General features: G+C 50.9%; 1 protein-coding gene across 1 annotated transcript; it reads right to left on the bottom strand.

Annotated features, from left to right (window-relative positions):
- Positions 1 to 617: 617 nt before the first annotated feature.
- LOC136570702 (protein CutA-like) lies at positions 618 to 22,778 on the bottom strand. The gene is made up of 8 exons (XM_066571157.1): positions 22,722 to 22,778; positions 19,412 to 19,445; positions 12,346 to 12,378; positions 7,684 to 8,093; positions 6,564 to 6,623; positions 5,524 to 5,569; positions 4,397 to 4,446; positions 618 to 1,833 (listed from the first exon to the last, which is right to left on the bottom strand). Exons 2-8 carry the CDS (start codon positions 19,427 to 19,429, stop codon positions 1,734 to 1,736), a joined length of 717 nt encoding a protein of 238 aa, XP_066427254.1. The 5' UTR covers positions 19,430 to 19,445; positions 22,722 to 22,778; the 3' UTR covers positions 618 to 1,733.
- Between the last annotated feature and the right edge of the window lie 8 nt (positions 22,779 to 22,786).

Below are 22,786 nucleotides of genomic sequence, written 5' to 3'. Positions count from 1 at the left end.
GATTTTTTTGTGGGAGTTTTGGGACTTTTGGGGGGGATTTTGGGAGATTTTTGGGGTTTTTGGGGATTTTTTTTATTATTATTTTTGGGAGATTTGGGGTTTTTTTTGGGGGGGGGTCTGGGGGATTTTTGGTGGGGTTTGGAGAATTTTTTTCGGGATTTTGGGGGATTTTTGGGTTTTTTGGGGGCATTGCTGGGGGATTTTTTGGGAGGTTTTGGGATTTTTTGGGGGGAGTTTTGGGGGATTTGGGGTTTTTTCCAGGGGGAATTTTGGGGGGATTTTCGGGGATTTATGGGGGATTTTCGGGAGGGTTTAGGGAGGATTTTGGGGGGATTTTTGGGGGGATTGTTGGGGAATTTTGGGTTTTGTTGGGCGGTGGTTTTGGGAGTTTTTGGGGTGGTTTTGGGGTGTCTCAGGGGGATTTGGGGCGGTTTTGGGGGGGCAGTTTTGGGGTGGTTTTGGGGTGGTTTTTGGGTGTCTCATGGGGGGGATCTGGGGCGGTTTTTGGGGTTGTTTTGGGGTTTTTTTGGGTGTCTCGTGGGAGGATTTGGGGGTGGTTTTGGGGTGGTTTTGGGGCTGTTTTTGGGGTGGTTTTTGGGCTGGTTTTGGGTGGTTTGGGGCTGTTTTTGGGGTGGTTTTGGGCAGTTTTTGGGCTGGTTTTGGGGTGGTTTTTGGGCTGGTTTTGGGGTGGTTTTGGGCAGTTTTTGGGGTGGTTTTGGGGTGGTTTTTGGGTGTCTCAGGGGGGATTTTGGGCTGGTTTTGGGGGCTGTTTTTGGGGTGGTTTTGGGGCTGTTTTTGGGGTGGTTTTTGGGCTGGTTTTGGGGTGGTTTTGGGCAGTTTTTGGGGCTGGTTTTGGGTTGGTTTTTGGGTGTCTCGGGGGATTTTGGGCTGGTTTTGGGGGCTGTTTTTGGGGCTGTTTTGGGGTGTCTCAGGGGAGGCTTTGGGGCTGTTTTGGGGCAGTTTTTGGGCTGGTTTTGGGGTGGTTTTGGGGCAGTTTTTTGGGTGTCAGGGGGGGATTTTGGGCTGGTTTTGGGTTGGTTTTTGGGTGTCTCATGGGGAGGATTTGGGGCTGGTTTTTGGGGTGTCTCGGGGGATTTTGGGGTGGTTTTGGGTTGGTTTTTGGGGTGGTTTTGGGGCTGTTTTTGGGGGTGTTTTTGGGGTGTTTCTGGGTGTCTCATGGGGGGGATATTGGGCTGGTTTTGGGGTGGTTTTGGGCATCTCAGGGGGGGATTTTCGGCTGTTTTTGGGCTGGTTTTGGGGTGTTTCTGGGTGTCTCATGGGGGGGATTTTGGGCTGGTTTTGGGTTGGTTTTTGGGCAGTTTTTGGTGTGTGTGGGTGCCTCATGGGGTGGTTTTGGGCTGTTTGGGGGCTGTTTTTGGGCTGGTTTTGGGCTGGTTTTGGGCTGGTTTTTGGGTGTCCCATGGGGAGGATTTGGGGCTGGCTTTGGGGTGGTTTTTGGGGTGCCTCATGGGGGGATTTTGGGGCTGTTTTGGGGCTGTTTTGGGGCTGTTTTGGGGCTGTTTTTGGGGCTGGTTTTGGGCTGGTTTTGGGCTGTTTTTGGGCTGTTTTTGGGCAGTTTTTGGGGTGTTTCTGGGCGCCTCATGGGGGGATTTTGGGCTGTTTTTGGGGGTGGTTTTGGGCTGTTTTTGGGCAGTTTTTGGGGTGTTTCTGGGCGCCTCATGGGGGGATTTGGGGCTGTTTTTGGGGCTGTTTTTGGGCAGTTTCTGGGCGCCTCATGGGGGGACGCTGTCGCGCACCCAGCGCAGGTACGGGGGGTTCCCCTGCGCCACCGGCAGCGCCACCACCTCGGGCACCTCGTACGGGTGGTGGCTCCTGGGGACGAAACAAGGCCTGGTCACCCCAAAACCCCCTCAAAACCCCCCTCAAAATCCCCAAAAACCCCCCTCAAAACCCCCCTCAAAATCCCCTCAAAATCCCCCTCAAAACCCCCCTCAGAACCCCCAAAATCCGCCCTGAAAATCCAAAATATTCTGCCCAAAACCGGCCCCCAAACCCCCTCGGGCACCTCGTAGGGGTGGGGGCAGCTGGGGACAAAAACCCAGCTCGGGAACCCCAAAAACCCAGCTCGGGAACCCCAAAAACCAACTCAGGAACCCCAAAATCATCTCGGGAACCCCAAAATCATCTCGGGGACCCCAAAACCCCCCAAATCCTCCCAAAAATCCCAAAAATCCGCCCCAGAAACGGCCCTGGGAACCCCCAAACCCCCCCGGGCACCTCGTAGGGGTGGGGGCATCTGGGGACCCCAAAACCCAACTCAGGAACCCCAAAATCCCCCCCAGAATCCCAAAAACTCCTCTCAAAGTCCCAAAAATGCCCCTCAAAATCCTCAAATACTCCCCAAAATCCCCCCAAAAATCCCCCTCAAAATCCCCAAATCCTCCCCAAAATCCCAAAAATGCCCCTCAAAATCCCCAAATCCTCCCCAAAATCCCCCCAAAAATCCCCCTCAAAATCCCCAAATCCTCCCCAAAATCCCAAAAATGCCCCTCAAAATCCCCAAATGCCCCCCAAAAATGCCCCTCAAAATCCCCAAATCCTCCCCAAAATCCCCCCAAAAATGCCCCTCAAAATCCTCAAATCCTCCCCAAAAATGCCGCTCAAAATCCCCAAATCCTCCCCAAAATCCCAAAAATGCCCCTCAAAATCCCCAAATCCTCCCCAAAATCCCAAAAATGCCCCTCAAAATCCCCAAATCCTCCCCAAAATCCCAAAAATGCCCCTCAAAATCCCCAAATCCTCCCCAAAATCCCAAAAATGCCCCTCAAAATCCCCAAATGCCCCCCAAAAACGGGCCCCAAACCCCCTCGGGCACCTCACAGGGGTGGCGGCTCCTGGGGACACAAAACGCCCTTGGTCACCCCAAAATCCAACTCAGTCACCCCAAAACCCAACTGAGGAACCCCAAAAACCCCAAATCCCCCAAAATCCAACTCAGGAACCCCAAAATCCCAGAAATTCCCCCCAAAAATCCCAAATATTCCCCCCAAAAAACGGCCCTGGGAACCCCAAAATCCCCCCAGAGCACCTCGTAGGGGTGGGGGCACCTGGGGGACCCAAAATCCAACTCAGGAACCCCAAAATCCCAAAAGTCGCCCCCAAAATCCCCCAAGGACCCCCCAAAAATCCCCTCTGGATCCCCCAAATCCCACCTGGGACCCCCCAAAATCTGCCCCAATCCCCCCCAGGGCCCCCAAAATCACCCTGGGACCCCCAAATCCCACCTGGGACCCCCCCAAATCCCCCAGGATCCCCAAAATCCCACCTGGGACCCCTCAAATTCACCCCAAATCCCCCCCAGGACCCCCTAAATCCTCTCTGGGACCCCCACATCTGCCCAATCCCCCCCAGAGCCCCCCAAAATCCCCCAAGGGCTCCCAAAAATCCACCAGGACCCCCCAAAAACGCTCCTGGGACCCCCCAAAATCTGCCCCACACCCACCCGGGATCCCCTAAATCCTAAATGCCCCCAAATCCCCCAGCACCATCCCCAGGACCCCCAAATCCCACCTGGGACCCCCAAAATCTGCTCCAACCCCCCCAGGACCCCCCAAAAAATCCCCTGGGACCCCAAAAATCCCACCAGGGAACCCCCAAAATTCACCCCTCAAACCCTGCCAGGACCCCCCAAAATCCCGTCTGGGACCCCCAAAACACCCCAGGATCCCCCAGATCCCACCAGGGCCCCCAAATTCCCCCTCAAGGACCCCCCTAAAATCTCCTCTGAGAGCCCCAAAATCTGCTCCAACCCCCCCCAGGACCCCCCAAAAAATCCCCTGGGACCCCCAAATCCCACCCGGGACCCCCAAATCCCACCTGGGACCCCCAAATTCCCCCTCAATCCCCCCCAGGGCCCCTAAGGACCCCCCAAATCCCCCTAAAATCTCCTCTGAGAGCCCCAAATCCCACCTGGGAACCCCCAAAATCTGCTCCAAACCCCCCCAGAACCCCCCAAAAAATCCCCTGGGACCCCCCAAATCCCACCTGGGACCCCCCAAAAAACCCCAGGGCCCCCAAATCCCACAAGGACCCCCCCCCCAAAATGCCCCAAAATCCACCTGGGAGCCCCCAAATCCCACCTGGAACTCCCAAAACATCCCCAGGGCCCCCCCAAATCCCACCTGGGACCCCCCAAAATCCTGCCCGGGACCCCCAAAATCTCACGTGGGACCCCTCAAATCCCACCCGGGAACCCCCAAATCCCACCCGGGACCCCTCAAATCCCACCCGGGAACCCCCAAATCCCACCCGGGACCCCCAAAATCCACCCCCAGGGCCCCCCCCAAATCCCACCCGGGAACCCCCAGACCCCCCCCAGGCCCCCCCAAATTCCCCCCAGACCCCCCCAGGCCCCCCCAGGCCCCCCCGTCCCCACCGCACGAAGTCGCTCAGCGCCGGCACCCGGGAGCTGCGGGTCTTGATCATCTGGGGACACAGGGAGGGGACACTGGGGGACACTGGGGACACCTTGGGGACATTGGGGACACCTTGGGGACATTGGGGACACCACTGGGGACACCTTGGGGACATTGGGGACACCATTGGGGACACCTTGGGGACACCTTGGGGACATTGGGGACACCTTGGGGACACCACTGGGGACACCTTGGGGACATTGGGGACATTGGGGACACCTTGGGGACACCATTGGGGACATCACTGGGGACATTGGGGGACACTGGGGGACATCACTGGGGACATTGGGGACATCATTGGGGGACACTGGGGGGATTAGGGACACATTGGGGAACAGTGGGGACATCACTGGGGACATCACTGGGGACACTGGGGGACATTGAGGACATCACTGGGAACACCCTGGGGACATCACTGGGGACATTGGGGGACATTGGGGACACCATTGGGGACACCATTGGGGACATCACTGGGGACACTGGGGGACACTGGGGGGACTAGGGACACATTGGGGGGCAGTGGGGACATCACTGGGGACATTGGGTGGGTTAGGGACACACTGGGGACAGTGGGGACATCACTGGGAACACCCCAGGGACGCTTCAGGGACATTGGGGGACATCATTGGTGACATTGGGGGACAGCCTGGGGACAGCACTGGGGACACCTTGGGGGGACATTGCGGGTATTAGGGACACATTGGGGACATTGGGGACAGCAGGGACCTTTGGGACATCAGGGACACTGGGGACACACCGGGGACATTGGGGACAGTGAGGGGACATCAGGGGTGACAATGGGGACATCACTGGGCGGACATTGGGGACGATGGGGACATTGTGGGGACATCGGGGGATTGGGGACATTTGGGACACTGGGGGGACATTGGAGACACCCCAGGGACACTTCAGAGACATTGGGGACACCCCAGGGGCACTCTGGGGACATCAGGGACAATGGGGGACACCTTGGGGACACCTTGGGGACATTTGGGGGATTGGGGACATTGGGGGACACCCCGGGGACACCCTGGGGACACCCTGGGGACACCTTGGGGACACCGGTGGCCCCGGTGCCGTCACTCACCAGCAGGACCTCGCTGTCCTCCTCCAGCTTGCCCTGCCACGTGTACCTGGGGACACCATCGGGGACACCTTGGGGACACCTTGGGGACACCTTGGGGACACCGTGGTGGCACCGCCGGGCCCTGTCCCCACTGTCCCCAGCCCCTTCAATCCCCCAGTGTCCCCGTTGTCCCCAGTGTCCTTGATGTCCTTGATGTCCCCCTGTCCCCTCCGTGTCACCCCCGGTGTCCCTGGTCTGTCCCATTGTCCCCCTGTCCCCAATCCCCCAGTGTCCCCAGTGTCCCCCTGCTGTCCCCTCTCTGTCCCCTCTGTCCCCTTGTCCCCAACGTCCCCCCAATGTCCCTGCTGTCCCCTAGCCCATCCCCCCTGTCGCCCACTGTCCCCTCTGTCCCCAGTGATGTTGCGCTGTCCCCAACGTCCCCCATCCCCACTGTTCCCCCACTGTCCCCAATGTCCTCCCACCAATGTCCCCCTGCTGTCCCCATTGTCCCCAAATGTCCCCCTATCCCTGTCCCTGCTGTCCCCAATGTCCCCACTGGTGTCCCTCTGTCCCCAGTGTCCCCCCTTTGTCCCCTCTGTCCCCAGTGATGTCACCCTGTCCGCAATGTCCCCCTGTCCCTGTCCCCCCACAATGTCCCCCTGTCCCTGTCCCCACTCTATCCCCCTGCTGTCCCCCCACAATGTCCGTCTGTCCCCATGCTGTCCCTCTGTCCCCAGTGTCCCCAATGTCCCCATGCTGTCCCCAGTGTCCCCAGTGTCCCCGTTATCCCCCATCCCCAGTGTCCCCCCTGTCCCTGTCCCCCCTCTCTCCCCCATGTCCCCAGTGTCCCCCTATCCCTGTCCCTGCTGTCCCCAATGTCCCCCCAATGTCCCGGTCCCTTCTGTCCCCCCAGTATCCCAAATTCCCCCCCAGTGTCCCCAGTGTCCCCCCAGTGTCCCCCCAGTGTCCCCAGTGTCCCCCCGTTGTCCCCCCATTGTCCCCCCAGTGTCCCCCCAGTGTCCCCCCAGTGTCCCCGTTGTCCCCGCGCTGTCCCCACTCACACCGAGGTCACTCCAGGGACGATGTTGACGCAGGCGGCCAAACGCTGCTGGACCAGGGACCTGAGGGGACACCTGTGTCACCTGAGTGTCACCTGCGTCACCCTGTGCCACCCCGTGTCACCCGTGTGACTGTGCCACCTGAGTGTGTCACCACCGGTGTCACCTGAGTGTCACCTGTGTGACTGTGTGTGTCACCTGAGTGTGTCACCTGAGTGTGTCACCTGAGTGTCATCTCTGTGTGTCACCTGAGTGTGTCACCACCAGTGTCACCTGTGTCACCCCTTGTGTCACAAGTGTGTCACCTGCGTGTGTCACCTGTGTCACCTGAGTGTGTCACCCCCTGGGACAGGGCAGTGTCACCTGTGTCACCTCTCCCAGGCACCCTTGGGGACAGTGCCACCCTCCCCTCAGTGCCACCCCCAGTGTCCCCTCAGTGTCACCTGGCCAGCCCAATGTCCCCAATGTGTCCCCCAGTGTCCCCAATGTCCCCATTGGTGTCACCTGGCCAGCTCAGTGTCCCCATTGTCCCCACCTGGCCAGCTCAGTGTCCCCCAGTGCCATCCCCAGTGTCCCCAGTGTCCCCACCTGGCTAGCTCAGTGTCCCCATTGTCCCCATTGTCCCCATTGGTGTCACCTGCCCAGCTCAGTTTCCCCAGTGTCCCCAATGTCCCCATTGCTGTCACCTGGCCAGCTCGGTGTCCCCGGTGTCCCCAATGTCCCCAGTGTCCCCATTGGTGTCACCTGGCCAGCTCGGTGTCCCCAGTGTCCCCAGTGTCCCCACCTGGCCAGCTCGGTGTCCCCAGTGTCCCCATTGGTGTCACCTGCCCAGCTCAGTTTCCCCAGTGTCCCCAATGTCCCCATTGCTGTCACCTGGCCAGCTCGGTGTCCCTGGTGTCCCCAATGTCCCCAGTGTCCCCATTGGTGTCACCTGGCCAGCTCGGTGTCCCCAGTGTCCCCGGTGTCCCCAGTGTCCCCATTGCTGTCACCTGGCCAGCTCGGTGTCCCCGGTGTCCCCAATGTCCCCAGTGTCCCCAGTGTCCCCGTTGGTGTCACCTGGCCAGCTCGGTGTCCCCGGTGTCCCCAGTGTCCCCGGTGTCCCCAGTGTCCCCATTGGTGTCACCTGGCCAGCTCGGTGGCCACGCTGAGGTTGGGGCAGGTGACGAAGGCGGCCGAGACCTCCCCGCTGTCCCCCCCGGCTCTGTCCCCGGCTCTGTCCCCGGCTCTGTCCCCTCCGGTGCCCTTCCCGGTGCCGCAGGCGCCCCCCGGTGCTGTCCCCGGTGCTGTCCCCGGGGGTGTCCCCTCCATGGCGCCCCCGCTGGCCCCGGTGCTGTCCCCGGTGCTGGCCCTGCTGTCCCCGGTGCTGTCCCCGGTGCTGTCCCCGGTGCTGTCCCCGGTGCTGGCCCCGGTGCTGGCCCCGGTGCTGTCCCCGGTGCTGGCCCTGGTGCTGTCCCTGGTGCTGGCCCTGGTGGCCGTCGCTGTTGTCACCGTCCCCCTGCGGCCCAGCCCCGGCAGCAGCAGCAGCGACAGCGCCTGGGGGGGAGAGAGAGAGAGAGAGGGGCTGTCGCGATATCGGCCTGTCGTGATATCGGCCTGTTGTGATATCGGCCTGTCACGATATCAGCCTGTGGCGATATCGGCCTGTCACGATATCGGCCTGTCGCGATATCGGCCTGTCGCGATATCAGCCTGTCGCGATATCAGCCTGTGGCGATATCGGCCTGTCACGATATCGGCCTGTCGCGATATCGGCCTGTCGCGATATCGGCCTGTCGCGATATCAGCCTGTCGCGATATCAGCCTGTCATGATAAGAGGCCGCCTGTCGTGATATTGGCCTGTTGTGATACCGGCCTGTCACGATAGCTGCAATATCAGCCTGTCATGACAGCAGTCTGTCACGACATAGGCGACAGTGACCTGCCCTGATACCGGCCTGTTGCGATATCAGCCTGTCACAATATCGGCCTGTTGCGATATTGGCCTGTCACGATATCGGCCTGTCGCCAATCCCAGAACTCAGAGTTCCCAGCATTCCCAGGATTCAGGGAATTCCAAGAATGACGGAGTTCCCAGCATTCCCAGCATTCCCGGCATTCCCGGCATTCCCGGCATTCCCGGCATTCCCGGCATTCCCAGCATTCCCGGCATTCTCGACATTCCCAGCATTCCCGGCATTCCCGACCATTCCCAGGATTCCCAGCATTCCCAGCATTCCCAGCACTCCCAGCATTCCCGGCATTCCCGACCATTCCCGGCATTCCCGGCATTCCCGGCATTCCCAGCATTCCCGACCATTCCCAGGATTCCCGCCATTCCCAGCATTCCCGGCATTCCCGGCATTCCCAGCATTCCCAGCATTCCCGACCATTCCCGACCATTCCCAGCATTCCCGGCATTCCCAGCATTCCCGACCATTCCCAGCATTCCCAGCATTCCCGGCATTCCCGGCATTCCCAGCATTCCCGACCATTCCCAGCATTCCCAGCATTCCCGACCATTCCCGGCATTCCCGACCATTCCCAGGATTCCCGACCATTCCCGACCATTCCCAGCATTCCCGACCATTCCCAGCATTCCCAGCATTCCCAGCATTCCCGACCATTCCCAGCATTCCCGGCATTCCCGACCATTCCCGGCATTCCCAGCATTCCCAGCATTCCCGGCATTCCCGACCATTCCCAGCATTCCCAGCATTCCCAGCATTCCCGGCATTCCCGGCATTCCCAGCATTCCCAGCATTCCCGACCATTCCCGCCATTCCCAGCATTCCCGGCATTCCCGGCATTCCCAGCATTCCCGACCATTCCCGACCATTCCCAGCATTCCCGGCATTCCCGGCATTCCCAGCATTCCCAGCATTCCCGACCATTCCCGACCATTCCCAGCATTCCCGGCATTCCCGGCATTCCCAGCATTCCCGACCATTCCCGACCATTCCCAGCATTCCCAGCATTCCCGGCATTCCCAGCATTCCCAGCATTCCCGACCATTCCCGACCATTCCCGGCGTTCCCAGCAATCCCGACCATTCCCGGCATTCCCGACCATTCCCAGCATTCCCAACCATTCCCAGCAATCCCGACCATTCCCGGCATTCCCGACCATTCCCAGCATTCCCGACCATTCCCGACCATTCCCGACCATTCCCGGCGTTCCCAGCATTCCCGACCATTCCCAGCATTCCCAACCATTCCCAGCAGTCCCGACCATTCCCGGCATTCCCGACCATTCCCGACCATTCCCAGCATTCCCAGCATTCCCGGCATTCCCAGCATTCCCAGCATTCCCGACCATTCCCGACCATTCCCAGCATTCCCGGCATTCCCGGCATTCCCAGCATTCCCGACCATTCCCGACCATTCCCAGCATTCCCAGCATTCCCGGCATTCCCAGCATTCCCAGCATTCCCGACCATTCCCGACCATTCCCGGCGTTCCCAGCAATCCCGACCATTCCCGGCATTCCCGACCATTCCCAGCATTCCCAACCATTCCCAGCAATCCCGACCATTCCCGGCATTCCCGACCATTCCCAGCATTCCCGACCATTCCCGACCATTCCCGACCATTCCCGGCGTTCCCAGCATTCCCGACCATTCCCAGCATTCCCAACCATTCCCAGCAGTCCCGACCATTCCCGGCATTCCCGACCATTCCCGACCATTCCCAGCATTCCCAGCATTCCCAGGGGGGCTGGGACAGGCCCCAGAGGCCCCCGAGAGCTGAACCCAGGCCCGGAAGGGAAAAGGGGGAAAAAAGGGGAAAAGGGGGAAAAGGGAAAAGGGAAAAGGGGGAAAAGGGGAAAAGGGAAAAGGGAAAGGGGAAAAGGGAAAGGGGGAAAAGGGAAAAGGGAAAAGGGAAAGGGGAAAAGGGAAAGGGGGAAAGGGGGAAAGGAAAAGGGAAAGGGGAAAAGGGAAAGGGGAAAGGGGAAAGGGGAAAAAAGGGAAAAGGGGAAAAGGGAAAAGGGGGAAAGGGGGAAAGGGAAAAGGGGGAAAAGGGGAAAGGGGAAAGGGAAAAGGGGGAAAAGGGAAAGGGGAAAAGGGAAAGGGGAAAAGGGAAAGGGGAAAAGGGGGAAAAGGGAAAAGGGATTTGGGCATGGGAATGGATCCCAGTTCGGGCACAGAATCCCAGAACTCACGGAATACACAGAATCCCAGAATCCCAGAATTCCGAGAATTCCCAGAATCCCAGAATTCCATTTCCTCTGGGACAGCGCCATCCCCTCCCCCAGGTCATCAATAATGCTATTAATAATAATATTAATATTAATGATATTAAACTTATTGATGGACGGCACCATCCCCTCCCCCAGGTCATCAATAATGCTATCAATATTAATATTAATGATATTAAACTTATTGATCAACGATGCCATCCCCTCCCCCAGGTGATCAATAATTACATCAATATTAATATTAATGATATTAAACTTATTGATGGACGGCACCATCCCCTCCCCCAGGTCATCAATAATGCTATTAATAATAATATTAATATTAATGATATTAAACTTATTGATCAACGATGCCATCCCCTCCTCCAGGTCATCAATAATTACATCAATATTAATATTTATATTAATGATATTAAATTGACTGATGGACGGGGCCAGCCCCTCCTCCAGGTCATCAATTATTATATCAATATTAATATTAATGATATTAAACTAATGAACCACCCGATGCCCTAATGCTGGTCATCAATAATGATATTAACATTAATATTAATATTAATGATATTAAATTTATTGATGGACACGGCCAGCCCCTCCCCCAGATCATCAATAATTACATCAATATTAATATTAATATTAATGATATTAAATTTACTGATGGACGGCTCCATCTCCTCATCCAGATCATCAATTATTATATCAATATTAATATTAATGATATTAAACTAATGAACCACCCGATGCCCTCACGCATATCATCAATAATGATATTAACATTAATATTAATATTAATGATATTAAATTTATTGATGAATGGGGCCATCCCCTCCTCCAGGTCATCAATAATTAGATTAATAATAATATTGATATTATTGATATTAAATTTACTGATGGACGGGGCCAGCCCCTCCCCCAGGTGATCAATAATGAGATCAATATTAATATTAATGATATTAAATTTATTGATGGACGAAGCCAGCTCCTCCTCCAAGTCATCAATAATTAGATTAATAATAATATTGATATTATTGATATTAAATTGACTGATGGACGATGCCATCCCCTCCCCCAGGTCATCAATAATTAGATTAATAATAATATTAATATTAATGATATTAAATTTATTGATGGACAGGGCCAGCCCCTCCTCCAGGTCATCAATAATTACATCAATATTAATATTGATATTAATGATATTAAACTAATGAACAACTCGATGCCCTGATGCAGGTCATCAATAACGATATTAACATTAATATTGATATTAATGATATTAAACTAATGAACCACTCGATGCCCTCACGCAGGTCATTAATAATGATATTAACATTAATATTGATATTAATGATATTAAATTTCCTAATGAACGACTCGATGCCCTCACGCAGGTCATCAATAATGATATTAACATTAATATTGATATTAATGAGATTAAATTTCCTAATGAAAGGCTCCATCCTCTCATCCATGTCATCAATAACGATATTAATATTAATATCGATATCATTAATATTAAACTAATGAATGGCTCGATCCCCCCATGCATGTCATCAATAACGATATTGATATTGATATTAATGATATTAATGATATTAATGATATTGAACTTACTAATGAAAGACTCAATCCCCTCATCCAGGTCATCTGCAATGACATTAATATTGATATTAATATTAATATTAGCGATATTAAACTGATTAATGAAAGGCTCAATCCCATCCCTGTCATCGATAACGATATTAATATTAATATTGATATTAATGATATTAAACTGATTAATGACAGGCTCAATCCCAGCCCTGTCATCGATAACGATATTAATATTAATATTGATATTAATGATATTAAACTGGTTAATGAAAGGCTCAATCCCCTCCTCCAGGCCATCAATAACGATATTAATATTAATATTGATATTAATGATATTAAACTGATTAATGACAGGCTCAATCCCAGCCCTGTCATCGATAACGATATTAACATTAATATTGATATTAATGATATTAAACTGATTAATGACAGGCTCAATCCCCTCCTCCATGCCATCAATAACGATATTAATATTAATATTGATATTAATGATATTAAACCGATTAATGAAAGGCTCAATCCCCTCCTCCATGCCATCAATAACTAAATTAATATTAATATTGATATTAATGATAATAAACTGATTAATGAAAGGCTCAATCCCCTCTTCCAGGTAATCAATAACTAAATTAATATTAATATTAATGATATTAAACTGATTAATGAAAGGCTCGATCCCCTTATCCAGGTAATCAATAACTAAATTAATATTAATATTAATGATATTAAACTGATTAATGAAAGGCTCGATCCCCTTATCCGTGCCATCAATAACGATATTAATATTAATATTAATGATGATAAACTAATGAAAGGCTCAATCTCCTCGTCCATGTCATTAATAGTGATATTAATATTAATATTGATATTAATGATAATAAACTACTGAAAGACTCAATCCCCGCATCCGTGTCATTAATAGCGATATTAATATTAATGATAATAAAGTGACCAATGAAAGGCTCGATCCCCTCATCTCTGTAATCAATCAATGGATATTAATATTAATATTAATGAGATTAAATTTACTGACAGATGACGTCATCCCCTCGTCCAGGTCATCAATAACGATATTGATATCGATATTAACGATATTGATATTAACGATATTAATTTATTAATGAAGGCTCAATCCTCTAATCCATGTTATCAATAACGATATTAATGTTGATATTAACGATATTAATTTACTAATGAAGGCTCAATCCTCTAATCCATGTTATCAATAACGATATTAATGTTGATATTAACGATATTAATTTACTAATGAAGGCTCAATCCTCTAATCCATGTTATCAATAATGATATTAATGTTGATATTAACGATATTAATTTACTAATGAAGGCTCAATCCTCTAATCCATGTTATCAATAACGATATTAATGTTGATATTAACGATATTAATTTACTAATGAAGGCTCAATCCTCTAATCCATGTTATCAATAACGATATTAATGTTGATATTAACGATATTAATTTACTAATGAAGGCTCAATCCTCTAATCCATGTTATCAATAACGATATTAATGTTGATATTAACGATATTAATTTACTAATGAAGGCTCAATCCTCTAATCCATGTTATCAATAACGATATTAATGTTGATATTAACGATATTAATTTACTAATGAAGGCTCAATCCTCTAATCCATGTTATCAATAACGATATTAATGTTGATATTAACGATATTAATTTATTAATGAAGGCTCAATCCTCTAATCCATGTTATCAATAACGATATTAATGTTGATATTAACGATATTAATTTATTAATGAAGGCTCAATCCTCTAATCCATGTTATCAATAACGATATTAATGTTGATATTAACGATATTAATTTACTAATGAAGGCTCAATCCTCTAATCCATGTTATCAATAACGATATTAATGTTGATATTAACGATATTAATTTATTAATGAAGGCTCAATCCTCTAATCCATGTTATCAATAACGATATTAATGTTGATATTAACGATATTAAACTGACCATTGAAAGTCAGCTTAATATCGTTAATATTAATATTAACAATTTATATAACATATTCATTAATTATTATTAAAATATTATATATAGTTAATACTACTGTTGCTTATATTATATATTAATATCTGATATTAATATTAATTAATAATAACTATATTAAACCGATTAATGGCCCTCATCCAGGCCACTGATAATGATATTGATATTAATATTAATATTAATGATATGGAACTGACTAATGAACAGCTCAATGCCCTCATCCGCATTTCCAATAACAATATTAATATTAATATTAATAATATTGAACTGACTAATGAACAGCTCAATGCCCTCATCAATGTCATCAATAATGATATTGATACTGATATTGATATTGATATTGATATGAAACTGATTAATGAACGACTCGATCCCTTCATCAATGTCATCAATAATGATATTGGTATTGATATTGATATTATTGATATTGATATTGACATTGATATTATTGATATGAAACTGATTAATGAACGACTCGATCCCTTCATCAATGTCATCAATAAGGATATTGATATTGATATTGATATTGATATTGACATTGATATTATTGATATGAAACTGCCTAATGAATGACTCGATCCCCTCATCAATGTCATCAATAACCATATTGATAATGATATTGATAGTGATATTATTGATATGAAGCTGCCTAATGAACTACTCAATCCCTTCATCAATGTCATCAATAACAATATTGATATTGATATTGATAATGATATTGATATTGACATTGATATCGACATTGATATTGATGATATGAAACTGCCTAATGAACAACCCAATCCCCTCATCAATGTCATCAATAACCATATTGATAATGATATTGATATTGATAGTGATATTATTGATATGAAGCTGACTAATGAACGACTCGATCCCCTCATCAATGTCATCAATAACCGTATTGATAATGATATTGATAATGATATTAATGATATGGAGCTGCCTGATGAGTGCTCGATCCCCTCATCAATGCCATCAATAACAATATTGATATTGATATTGATATTGATATTGGCATTGATATTGATGATGATATTGATGATATGAAACTGCCTAATGAACAACCCGATCCCCTCATCAATGTCATCAATAACCATATTGATAATGATATTGATATTGGTATTATTGATATGAAATTGCCTAGTGAACGATTTGATCCCCTCATCAATGTCATCAATAAGGATATTGACATTGATATTGATATTATTGACATTGATATTGACATTGATATTGATGTTGATATTGACATTGATATTATTGATATCAAACTGCCTAATGAATGGCTTGATCCCCTCATCAATGTCATCAATAAGGATATTGATATTGATATTGATATTGATATTATTGATATTGATACTGACGTTGATATTGACATTGATAGTATTGATATGAAACTGCCTGATGAGCAGCTCGATCCCCTCATCAATGTAATCAATAAGGATATTGATATTGATATTGATATTGACGTTGATATTGATATTGACATTGATATTGGTATTGATCCTGACATTGCCATTATTGATATGAAGCTGCCTGATGAGCGCTCAATCCCCTCGTCAATAACAATATTGATATTGATATTGACATTGATAATGACATTGATAATGATATTGATAATGATATTGATATTATTGATATGAAACTGCCTAATGAGCGGCTCGACCCCCTCATCCAGGTCATCAATAACCATATTGATATCGATATTGATAATGACATTGATATTGATAATGATATTGATATTGATATTGACATCATTGATACGGAGCTGCCCGTGAGCGGTCGATGCCCTCACCAATGTCACCAATAACGATATTGATAACGATATTGATAATGATATTGATAATGATATTGATAACGATATTGACATTGATATTAATGATATTGATATTAGTGATATGAAGCTGCCTGATGAGCGCTTGTTCCCCTCGTCAATGTCATCAATAACAATATTGATAATGATATTGATATTGATATTGATATTGATAATGATATTGATAATGATATTGATAATGATACTGACATTGCCATTATTTATACGGAGCTCCCGATGAGCGCTCGATGCCCTCATCAATTGATATTGATAATGATATTGATATTGATATTGATAACGATATTGATAACGATATTGATATTGATATTGATAACGATATTGATAACGATACTGATATTGCCGTTATTGATACGGAGCTGCCCGATGAGCGCTCGGTGCCCTCGTCAATGCCATCAATAACGATATTGATAACGATATTGATACTGATAATGATATTGATAACGATATTGATATTGCCATTATTGATACGGAGCTGCCCGATGAGCGCTCGGTGCCCTCGTCGATGCCATCAATAACGGTATTGATATTGATATTGATACTGATAACGATAATGATATTGATATTGATAACGATATTGACATTGCCGTTATTGATACGGAGCCGCACCATGAGCGCTCGGTGCCGTCGTCGATGCCATCAATAACGATATTGATATTGATAACGATATTGATATTGATAATGACATTGATACTGATAACGATATTGATAATGACATTGATATTGATAACGATAGTGACATTGCCGTTATCGATAGGGAGCTGTCTGATGAGCGCTTGGCGCCCTTGTCGATGCCATCAATAACGATATTGATATTGATACTGATAACGATATTGATAACGATATTGATAGCGACATTGCCGTTGTCGATACGGAGCCGCCCGATGAGCGCTTGGCACCCTCGTCGATGCCATCAATAACGATATTGATATTGATAACGATATTGATAACGATATTGATAACGACATTGCCGTTATCGATACGGAGCCGCCCGATGAGCGCTCGGTGCCGTTGTCGATGCCGGCTCTGAGCAGAGCTGCACACCCTGGGGACCCTGGGGGGTGTGCACGGTGCTGCTCTGCCGTGAGAGAGGGATATCGCGATAGCAGTGTGCCGTGAGAGAGGGATATCGCGATAGCAGTGTGCCGTGAGAGAGGGATATCGCAATAGCAGTGTGCCATGATAGAGGGATATCGCGATAGCAGTGTGCCGTGAGAGAGGGATATCGCGATAGCAGCCTGTCACGATAGAGGGATATCGCGATAGCAGTGTGCCGTGAGAGAGGGATATCACGATAGCAGTGTGCCATGATAGAGGGATATCGCGATAGCAGCCTGTCGCGATAGAGGGATATCGCGATAGCAGTGTGCCGTGATAGAGGGATATCACGATAGCAGTGTGCCATGATAGAGGGATATCGCGATAGCAGCCTGTCGCGATAGAGGGATATCGCGATAGCAGTGTGCCATGATAGAGGGATATCGCGATAGCAGCCTGGCACGATATCAGCCTATGGCAATAGGGGGATATCGCCATACCATCCTGTCACGACATCGGTACATTGTGAGACCAGCCTGTCACGATAGAGGGATATCATGATACCAGCCTGTCGTGATAGAGATGTGTCACAACACCAGGCTGTCGCGATATCAGCCTGTCACAATAGAGGTGTATCGCGATATCAGCGTGCCGTGAGAGAGGGATATCGCGATAGCAGCTTAGTGCGATGGAGGGATATCGCGATATCAGCCTGTCGCAATAGATGTGTATTGCAGTATCAGCCTGTCACGACAGAGGGATATCACGATATCAGCCTGGTGAGATAGAGGGATATCGTGATACCAGCCTATCACGATATCAGCTTGTCACCATAGAAGTATATCGTGATATCAGCCTGTCATGATAGCGATAGCGGCCTGTCACGATCCGGGCCTGCCATGACAGGGCTATAGCACAGTATCAGCCTGTCGCAATAGCAGCCCGTCGCGATAGAGGGATATCGCGATATTGGCCTGTTTTGATAGAGATATATCGCGATATCAGCCTGGCGCGATCCCGGACTATTGCGATATTAACCTGACGCAATAGCGGCATGTCGCGATAGCTGCGTTGCGACAGCCCTATCGTGATACCCCTGCCACCACGCCCGTGTCGCGATACCGCCGTGTCGCGATACTCCTGTCACGATATCCACGCTGCACAATTCACATCACGGCGTTTATGTCGCGATACCGGCGCGTGGCGATAGTCACGACACCGGCACACGGGGGCGGTCATGTCGTGATATTTGTGCCGCGACGGTCACGTCGCGACAGCCGTGTCACGATAGCTGTGTCGTGACATTCACGTCGCGATATTCACGTCGCAATATCTGTGTCGCGATAGCCGTGGTATTCACGTCACTACATTCATGTCATGACAGCCATGTCGTGATATTCATGTCACGATAGCTGTGTCACCAGCACGAACCCCTGGGCTGTGACACCGGCCCCACGTCGCGATATCGGCCCTGTCACGATATCGGCCTGGCCCAGTCACGATACCCCCCCATATCACAATGTACCCATGCCCATATCGCGATACCCCTCCCCATGTCACGATATATCCCCCTCCCATATCGCGATATCCCAGACCCCATGTCGTGAATCCCCACCTCTGTATCACGATCCCTCCCATGTCACGATATCCCCTCCCATATCCCGACAGATTCCCCCGATATCCTCCTCCCATATCGCGATATCCCCGCCCCCATGTCACAATAACTCCCATATCCCAATATCATCCCCATATCACGATATCCCTCTCCCCATATCGCGATATCCCTCCCCATCACAATAGCCCCATGTCGCGATATCCCCTCCCCACGTCGCGATATCCCCTCCCCATGTCGCGATATCCCCTCCCATGTCGCGATATCCGTCCCCATGTCGCGATATCCGTCCCCATGTCGCGATATCCCCTCCCCACGTCACAATAACTCCCATATCCCAATATCATCCCCATATCACGATATCCCTGTCCCCATATCGCGATATCCCTCCCCCATCACGATATCCCCATGTCGCGATATCCCCTCCCCATGTCGCGATATCCCCTCCCCATGTCGCGATATCCCCTCCCCATGTCGCGATATCCGTCCCCATGTCGCGATATCCCCTCCCCATGTCGCGATATCCCCTCCCCATATCGCGATATCCGTCCCCATGTCGCGACAGCAGCACTCACAGCCCAGGCCGCTCTCATTGGCTGCCGGCTCCTCCTGGGGACAGGGGAGGGGTCAGAGCCCAAAAGGGACCCAAAAAACCCCAAATGGCCCCAAAATGGCCCCAAAACCAAAAAATGGTCCCAAAATGGCCCCAAAACCCAAACATGGCCCTACAATGGTCCCCAAACCCCCAAATGGCCCTAAAAACCCCCAAATCACCCCAAAACTGGCCCCAAAACCCAAAGTGGCCCCAAACCCCCCAAATCTGACCCTAAACTCTCCAAAATTTCCCCAAACACCTCAAATTCGTCCCCAGCCCCAAAACCCCCAAAGTCTGAGCCCGAATCACCCAAAACCCCCAAATCCTGACCCCAAACCCCCAAAATCCGACCCCAAAACCCCAAAATCCGACCCCAAACCCCAAAACCTGACCCCAAACCCCCCAAACCTGACCCCAAAACCTGACCCCAAACCCCGACCCAGCCCCAAAACCCGACCCCAAAATGGCCCCAAAATCGCCAAAGTGACCCCAAAACTGCCCCCAGCCCCAAAACCCAACCCCAAATTGCCCCAAAAGTCCCAAATCCACCCCAAAACCTGACCCAGCCCCAAAACCCGACCCCAAAATTGCCCCAAAATCTCCAAAGTGACCCCAAAAATCGACCCCAGCCCCAAAACCTGACCCCAAACCTCCCAAACTGACCCCAAAACCTGACCCAGCCCCAAAACCCGACCCCAAAATGACCCCAAAACCCGGCTCAGCCCCAAAACCCAACCCCAAAACCGACCCCGCCCCAAAACCCCACCCCAAAATGGCCCCAAAAGCCCCAAACTGACCCCAAAAATCGGCCCCAGCCCCAAAACCCCACCCCCAAATTACCCCAAACTGACCCCAAGCCCCCCCAGAACCCGACCCCAAAATGGCCCCAAAGTGACCCCAAAATTGCCCCAAATCCCTCCAAAATAATCCCAAATTCCCCTGAGACCCCAGCCCCAAAACCCGACCCCAAATCACCCCAAAACCCCCAAAGTGACCCCAAAACCCGACCCCAAAATGACCCCAAATCCCCAGAGACCCCAGCCCCGAAACCCGACCCCATATTACCCCAAACCCCCAAAGTGACCCCAAAATTACCCCAAACCCCCCCAAACTGACCCCAAAATTCCCCCAAAAGCCCCCAAACCACCTCAAAACCCCCAAGCTGCCCCCAGCCCCAAATCCACCCCAAACCCCAACCCCAAACTGACCCCAAACCTCCCCCAGCCCTAAAACCCCACCCCCAAATTGCCCGAAAAGTCCCAAATCCACCCCAAAAATCGACCCCAGCCCCAAAACCTGACCCCAAATTTGCCCCAAAAGTGACCCCAAAACCGACCGCAGCCCCAAAATCCGATCCCAAAACCCGACCCCAAAACTCCCCAAACTGACCCCAAAACTGCCCCAAACCCCCCAAACTGACCCCAAAATTACCCTCAAGCCCCAGCCCCAAAACCCAACCCCAAAATGACCCCAAAACCCCCAAAAGTGACCCCAAAAATCGACCCCAGGCCCAAAACCCGACCCCAGAACCTGACCCCAAACCCTGACCCAGCCCCAAAAGCCGACCCCAAAATGGCCCCAAAATCTCCAAAGTGAACCCAAAAATCGACCCCAGCCCCAAAACCCGACCCCAGATTACCCCAAACTGACCCCAAAACTGCCCCCAGCCCTAAAACCCTACCCCCAAATTGCCCCAAAAGTCCCAAATCCACCCCAAAACCTGACCCCAAAACCCCCCAAACTGACCCCAAAACCTGACCCCAAACCCCGACCCAGCCCCAAAACCCGACCCCAAAATGGCCCCAAAATCCCCAAAGTGACCCCAAACTGCCCCCAGCCCCAAAACCCAACCCCAAATTGCCCCAAAAGTCCCAAATCCACCCCAAAACCTGACCCAGCCCCAAAACCCGACCCCAAAATTGCCCCAAAATCTCCAAAGTGACCCCAAAAATCGACCCCAGCCCCAAAACCTGACCCCAAACCTCCCAAACTGACCCCAAAACCTGACCCAGCCCCAAAACCCGACCCCAAAATGACCCCAAAACCCGGCTCAGCCCCAAAACCCAACCCCAAAACCGACCCCTCCCCAAAACCCCACCCCAAAATGGCCCCAAAAGCCCCAAACTGACCCCAAAAATCGGCCCCAGCCCCAAAACCCCACCCCCAAATTACCCCAAACTGACCCCAAGCCCCCCCAGAACCCGACCCCAAAATGGCCCCAAAGTGACCCCAAAATTGCCCCAAACCCCCCAAAATAATCCCAAATTCCCCTGAGACCCCAGCCCCAAAACCCGACCCCAAATTACCGCAAAACCCCAAAGTGACCCCAAAATTGCCCCAAATCTCTCCAAAATAATCCCAAATCCCCAGAGACCCCAGCCCCAAAACCCGACCCCAAATCACCCCAAAACCCCCAAAGTGACCCCAAAACCCGACCCCAAAATGACCCCAAATCCCCAGAGACCCCAGCCCCAAAACCCGACCCCAAATTACCGCAAAACCCCCAAAGTGACCCCAAAACCGCCCCCAGCCCCAAATTCGCCCCCTCCCCAAATTCACCCCAAAATTCCCCCCCAATTCCCACCCCTTAAGACGCCCCCTCCCCAAAATCCCCCAAATTCCCCCCAAAACTCCCCCAGCATTCGCCCCCTGCCCCAAATCTCCCCCAAAATCTGCCCCCTCCCCAAATTCCCCCGAATTTTGCACCAGAACTCCCCAAAATCGCCCCCTCCCCAAATCCCTCCAAAACTCCCCCTCCCCAAATTCGCCGCCCCCAAATTTTGCCCCAAAATTCGCCCCCTCCCCAAAATTTGCCCCAAAACTCCCCCAGGCCACGCCCCCCTCCCCAAATTCCCCCTCCCCAATTTCGCCCCCTCCCCAAATTCACCCCAAAACTCCTCCTAGGCCACGCCCCCTCCTCAAACTCACCCCCAGGCCGCCCCCTCCCCAAAATTCCCCCAAAATTCCCCCAAAATTCCCCCAAAATTCGCCCCCCCCCAAACTCACCCCGGGAACTCCCCCGGCTCTGCTCAGGCCCCGCCCCTTCCCCCAACCCGGCCCCAGGCCCCGCCCCCTCCCCCAATTCCCCCAAACTCCGCCCCCCGCTCGCGCCCCCTCCCCAAATTCCCCCAAATTCCCGCCAAACCCCCCCGAATTCCCGCCAAAACCCCCCCGGATCTCCCGCCGCGTCTCCGCAGGCCCCGCCCCCTCCCCAGGCCAAGCCCCGCCCCCTCCCCCCGCGCCCCCTCCCCAAATTCCCCTCCCCCCCCGCCCCTCCCCCCCTCCCTCACCGCTCCCGCGCTCCGCTCGCGCCGCCGCCGCCCCCACGTGACCCGCGGGGCCCCGCCCCCGCCCC

Source organism: Molothrus aeneus, unplaced genomic scaffold, assembly GCF_037042795.1.
Source record: "Molothrus aeneus isolate 106 unplaced genomic scaffold, BPBGC_Maene_1.0 scaffold_35, whole genome shotgun sequence".
NCBI classification, from domain to species: domain Eukaryota; kingdom Metazoa; phylum Chordata; class Aves; order Passeriformes; family Icteridae; genus Molothrus; species Molothrus aeneus.
This window is presented reverse-complemented; position numbering and strand designations above follow the sequence as displayed.